General features: G+C 44.3%; 1 protein-coding gene across 1 annotated transcript; it reads right to left on the reverse strand.

Moving 5' to 3' along the window:
* Positions 1 to 662: 662 nt before the first annotated feature.
* On the reverse strand, positions 663 to 1,535 carry LOC311237967 (spindlin-3-like; the record flags this gene model as incomplete). Its single annotated transcript, XM_084325940.1, has 1 exon — positions 663 to 1,535. The coding sequence occupies one exon, from the start codon at positions 1,533 to 1,535 to the stop codon at positions 663 to 665; it is 873 nt and encodes a 290-aa protein (XP_084182066.1).
* Positions 1,536 to 6,693: the final 5,158 nt, after the last annotated feature.

Raw genomic sequence — 6,693 nt, forward strand, 5'->3', positions numbered from 1 at the left:
GCTACCACCCCTGATAAACGGTCAAAATGTCAGTTTGTATATAGCTTCAATAACATACAATATATATAATGGGTGTTGATAAATAAAATTCAAAGGATATGTTTTAGAACAAATATTTGTGGTCTCCTAAGTTCTATGTCCCGCCTTCCTGCATTATGTGGCCTCTCACCCCCCGATCCCCTGGCTGGGGCCCCAAGCCAGACGACCCGGGAGAGCGACAGCATAACCGGTTTGTAGGAGACAGAAAATACCTCTTTTTCGGAAAGAGAACTCTAAATCATTTATAGATTGTATAGTGATATTGTAAAGGAAATACTATGACCTTTATGAAATCATATAGTGATTGTATAACTATTTCGTAAGACATTTTCAAACATTGTCATGTATCAAACAATAATATGGGTAAGCGTAGCGCCAGTCAGCCGGTGTCGATTTACTACTGTATCAGGCGCCTTTGTTGTTTTAGAGGCTATAACCATTTAACAAGCTGTTCTCTACTTCAGCCGGACGTGTGTGTGTGTGCTTTACTTCCCTGTGTGGATGGAGGCCGGATCTCGGTGCGTCTGTCCCATCCATCCCTCGGACCCCCACTCCGGCATGGCAAGCGAAATGTTCTGTTGTCCCCACGAAATCCACCCTTGGCAGGCCACAGTCTTTGGTTATCAAATCTTTGTTTTCTGGGAGCCTCGCCGTCTTTTCCTTGTGGGTACTCTCGGTTGTGGTGGAGAATCTTCATCTTTTCTTTTCTCGTCTGGACTGCGTGGGAGAGTGTTTTCCTCATCAGGCAGGAATGTCACCCGTGGGGTTATGTCACCAGGAGCGGAGTTGGGTACTAGTTCGTAGACGTAAATGTGGAAGTCGTCGTCGTATTTGATGTAATACACGTCGGGCGTGGTGGGGACCTGACAGATCACCCGGCCGGTTCTCTGTTGGCCCTCGTCTGTGGTATACTGCACTCGTTTCGCCACCAGACTCGTTGTCTCCTCGTCCGTCTTCCTGTTCCCCGGCATCAAGTGCTTGATCTCTGACTCGGGCAGGATGTGGAGGTCTCCGTCCCTGTAGTCATCCCAGAGTTCAAACATATAGAGCACGGGGTCGTTCTTGTAGGTGATGTAATAGCAGTGCGTCATGACGGGGGCACGGGACAGGACCATACCCCTCCACGCGTTCTTTTCCCCGTCCTCCTCCTCAAAGAAGTGTTCTACGGCCTGCCCCACCAGTTCCTCTGCGCCGGGGGGTGCCTTGATCTTATTGTTCACGACTTTCTCTGCCAACACCCGCAGGTCGGACACGCGCTTGTCTTTGAACAGTTCGATGCCACAGACGCAGTCGAGGTTGTCGTACTTGATAATGTAGAGGCAAACGTTGTCCATAGTGTAGTGTTCCAGGACCGCGCCCGTCCACCTGGTCACCCTGTCCTTCTCACGCCACATGTGGTCGATCCTCAGGCCCAGCATGTTATCGGGGTCGGGGGCTGGGGTGATGAGGGTCGAGGGCCTCAGCTCCTTGCTGCTGCGTTTCTTGCACCGTGTCATCGGAATGCAGGCCAGGTTGTGAGGGTCGAGTTAGGGAGGACAAGGCGCCGAGACCCGGCTCCGCTAGAGGCAGTGAGAGAGAGAAAAGTACAGGGATTTGAATATACCGTCGGCTGTTAATTCTAATTTATTTCTTCAGGATTGATAGGGCAACCAGTGTCATGTCACATGAGAGTCTAATGGTTTCAATTCCGGAATTTGTCCCAAAACAGTGGTGTACGTATCCTAGTTTTTTGTTAGCATTTATAAAATCTCTTAATGATTTCCATTCATCACGTTTTACTGTTCTATCTGTGATGGCTTTGACTGCCAATTCTGACATAATTACGTGTTCTTTATACCAAGCGCCTTGTCTGATATGTGGATGTTGAAAACGGAGTGTTTAAACGTGTCTGTCACTTTGACAATGATGTATATCTGTTTTAGTAGGCTTGTTGTTCTCCCGTTAACCGGAGGAGTACCTGTGACATCATGTCCAAAACTTCCCAGTGTTCGTCATCGATGTCCATGAACTCGCGGGTTCTGTCAGATAACTCTCGTTTTAATTGCGCGTTTTTTCTTCTTAATTTTAACTCGGTTTCTGTGGGTCCTTGCTCACAGCCGGGGTCTGTTCTTCCACATACGTCACAGAGGAATGGGCCCGTCTGTTTGGTTTGATTTTCGGTCATAATTTATTTTGCGCCCGTCCGTAAATTAAATTATTAGCTATGTGTAAATTCTGAAAATATTCATGTGCCCTTTATAGCAAATTTTGTTTCAAAAAAGACTAGATAGGAAACAGAAACAAAACACAATAAAACCGCAGAGTAAGCAAGAAAATAAAATAATCCAAAGATAAAAAGCATACAGCATTATATCAGTGACAACAACACCATGATAAGAACACAAATTGTAACGCCAGCGATGTTTAATCTATCTGCAGATAGTCTCACCATGAGAGAAACAAACAATTCTTTAATTAGTTTTTATGTCTGTATTTGAGTCCAAATTTTTTGTTTGTCATTACTTTGTCACCTCCTTTCATCAATTTGTAATTTTATGTCTGGTGTGTCAATCTGATTTAACGAAAAAGAGCCGTTTGCTGGAAAACCACATTTCTTTGACCAATAAGGAATGAACACCTCTTGTCGCACAGGGTTCCACTGGAGGAGTTTTAAGCATCTTTACCCAACTTTTGCCACGTACTTGTGCAAAAGCCAATTCTTCGTGTACACGGATACTTTAAACAGATACGTCTATCTGAGTCTGAAATTTGGTTCTAGTAACAAACGTCAGCGAAAAACTGTCGGCTTCTGTCAGGAAACAATTTGTTCTGACCGCGACCTCTGAAATTTCGTTTTTAGTACAAACTTCAGAAAAAACTTTTAGCAATATCAACTGGTTGTTTACATAAAAACCTTGAAAACTACAATATCAACTGGTTGTTGTTTATACAAAACCTTGAAAACTGTAATATCAACTGGTTGTTTACATAAAACCTTGAAACTGCAACATCAACTGGTTGTTGTTTTTATACAAAACCTTGAAAACTGCAATCTCAACTGGTTATCTTTGTTTACACAAAACCTTGACAGCGTAATATCAACTGGTTGTTGTTTTTTACACAACACCTTGAAAACTGTGGGATACCCCACCCTGGTAAACTTCACTCCCCCAGCGGGAATCTTTGTGAGATAATGAGATTCCAGCAAGACGGCACCCCTCCTCAGTGGTGAGGTTAGTGCGTGTTTAAAAGATTATAAAATAGGAACATAGAGCATTTATTAGGTTAGATTATTATCCACCCAAAAAAATTTGAATGTTTTTAGTAAGATCTGAATCTCAACAGCTCACCCGGGGGTCGAGGCTTCAAAAGGGGTGTCCTCTGGTTCGATACAAGTGCGCTGTTGTCAGACGGCCCGGTCGTGCGGATGAGTGAATCCCTCTTCTCGGACAGGCTTTGGTGTCGAGGTAGAGATTTGGCAGGCCTGCTTGCACCTCCGTTCGGCCGGTCCCGTCTGAATCCAGCGGCAGTGTATCCTTGTTCGTACGCCAAGTTGTAATGGAAAAATATCTATGATAGCAAGAGAGCTGTTGAAATAAAGATGAAAACTGCAAAACAAATACGTTTGTTCGTTTTATTTGGGCAGTCACACATGACTGGACACATACTGACAGTAAGCAATGCAAGATGCCAACATGTGTGCTGATAGATGGAATTCAGGAGATTATATAGCCCTCCCCGTCAGTGTGTGTGTGTGTGAGAGTGTGACTTCAGGAAGTGAAAGTGTGTGTGTGTGTGTGTTATGCTTACACGTGCATGTGTGTGCTTGTGTATGTATGTGCGTGTGTGCACGGCTATGTGTGTGTGCTTACATATGCGTGGGCGTGTGTGTGTGTGTGTGTTTTTAGGAAGTGAGGTGTTGCATTGTCTTGCAACATCACTTGACCTGTGAACTTGAGACAGTTGACATGCCGTAAAACACTTGTAGTCAGTTAGTTTCATAGAGGAAGTCCCTGTTTGCCAGAGATCGCATAAGGGGTAAATTGTCGTGCACATGCATGTGTGTGCATGTGTGTGCGTGTCTATGTGTGTGTGTGTTTATGTGTGCGTGTCTATGTGTGTGTGTTTATGTGTGTGTCTCTATGTGTGTGTGTCTATGTGTGTGTGTTTTCAGGAAGTGAAAGGTGGCCCAAATGTGAAAGCTTATGCTGCCTGGCAGAGATTGTAAGAAGGTCAAGTGTCTGCCTTGTGTCGCAATGAAAATCGTCATGGGTCTGACCTCTTGGTACATATCTCACATCATAGGAACAAAAGACATTATGTGCTTTAGCATGTGAATATAAAACAGACCTTGGTCACAGACATTACAATGGGTCGTGCGGTCATTATGGACACAGTATTTAGTTGTATATCAAAGGCTTATCTCATTTGAGGTGTCATACGAATTGTAAACATATAGGTCCCAGATGTGGTACATTGTCAAAGGATGTAACGAAGTCAGACCCTGTGGTCGTGTCGAGGTCACATGATAAAACAGGACGTCAAGATGTCACGAAGGCAGACACAGTATTGTTTGCTTAAGGCCAATGTATTCTATAGGTGTATATAGCAAGCATATTAATTGATATGCGATCACAATTATTCCACTACACTATCTACTATGTACTATGTTACTATACCTATACTACTATCTACTATCTACTATGTACTATGTTACTATACCTATACTACTATCTACTATCTACTATGTACTATGTTACTATACTAGCTACTATGCTAACATGTCTATACCACTATGCACTCAGAGTGTAGCGCTGAAGTTCGGCACTGCTAGACGAGCAAGACCACTGACCCTTAGTAAGTTACCAGAGTTGTACCTTGTCTGCTGCTGACTTGTTGCACACAACTTGGAAGTCGCTTTGGATAAAGGCGTCAGCTAAATGCCTAAATGTGATTAAGATGAATCGACTCAAAATGAACTAATCAATAAAGAGAGTCAGACTGATGGCTGTTAATATGCACTACATGCCCTGATAGCATATTATGAGAAATGGGTTCTTCCTCATCTTGGGGTGGATTTGTCCGTTACTCGCTTACTTACTGGAAAAACAAGATACGTAGGTCCTCCAGGCCTAGTCATTGTTGCTAGTAGCTCACATGACAGTGCTATACAGCCGTTTACTTGAATGGTGTTTTCTGGAAGTCAAAGTTATGACATATGATGTTCAGATTCAGCTTTATTGTTGCATCTTTTGTCATATTCTCACACAAAAAAGAGCAAGATTCTCGGGCCTCGCCCCCTCGACCTACAGCATGGTAATAAAATACACAATGGACAGGGCCGCCTGGGAGAAATGCGAGGCCCTGTGCAAGATTTAAACGCCAGCCCCCCCCCCCCCCCCCCCCCCTAAAAGGTAAAAAAAAATTAATATAACCCCCCCCCCCCCCCCCCCTATACAGTCAACATATTCTTAAATAATAGCGCTGCCCGAGGCTGGGCATTATACAGTCAACATATAGCAAGAGAGAGAGCGAGAGAGCGAGAGAGAGCTCCCGTTCTACAGTCAATATACAGTGTTATCGCTGCACAGACCCGGCAATGCCCATGACCCTCCACCAGAGCAAGGCCAGAGAGAGAGAGAGAGAGAGAGAGAGAGAGAGAGAGAGAGAGAGAGAGAGAGAGAGAGAGAGAGAGAGAGAGAGAGAGACATTGGAAAGAAACAACCCAAAACCAGAGCAAATTGAAATGCTATTTGGCCCTAAACAGAGAGTACACAGTGGCAGAATACCTGAGCACTGTGACTGACCCAATACTAAGAAGATCCTTGACTAGGTACAGACTCAGCGAGCACAGCCTAGCCATCGAGAAAGGCCGCCATAGGCAGACCTGGCTCCCAAGCAAAGACAGACCCACTGCACACAAGATGAGGTGGAAACCGAGCTCCACTTCTTAACAATCTGCCCACTATACCAAGACATATACTTCCCACAAATTGCAAACACCCAAAGAGACTTTGAAAACATGGACAATAACTCAAAACTCCCATACCTACTGGGAGAAATACAAGAATGTGAAATAAAGCCCATTTGAATTGAAGAGAGAGAGATAGATAGAGCATGTCTGTGTGTGTTAGAAAGAGAGAGATAGAGAGAGAGCATGTCTGTTTGTGTGTGTGTGTTAGAGAGAGAGCATGTATATGTGTGTGTGTTAGAAAGAGAGAGAAAGATAGAGAGAGAGCATGTCATTTTGTGTGTTAGAGAGAGATATAGAGCATGTCTGTGTGTGTTAGAAAGAGAGAGAGAGAGAGCATGTGTGTTTGTGTGTTAGAGAGAGAGAGAGCATGTCTATGTGTGTGTGTGTGTTAGAGAGAGAGCATGTATGTGTGTGTTAGAGCAGTGGTTCCCAAACCTCTCCTCGAGACACCCCAGCCGTTCCATGTATTTGTTAAATTCCACCACCAGCACACCTGATTCAACTAATAAAGGGCTTGTTAAGTTGAATCAGGTGTGCTGGTGGTGGAATTTAACAAATACATGGAACGGCTGGGGTGTCTCGAGGAGAGGATTGGGAAGCACTGTGTTTTAGAGAGAGAGAGAGAGAGAGAGAGAGAGAGAGAGAGAGAGAGAGAGAGAGAGAGAGAGAGAGAGAGAGAGAGCTCAACGGCGGGAATAGAA

This window comes from Notolepis coatsorum, assembly GCF_963971535.1.
Source record: "Notolepis coatsorum genome assembly, chromosome: 12".
NCBI classification, from domain to species: Eukaryota; Metazoa; Chordata; class Actinopteri; order Aulopiformes; family Paralepididae; genus Notolepis; species Notolepis coatsorum.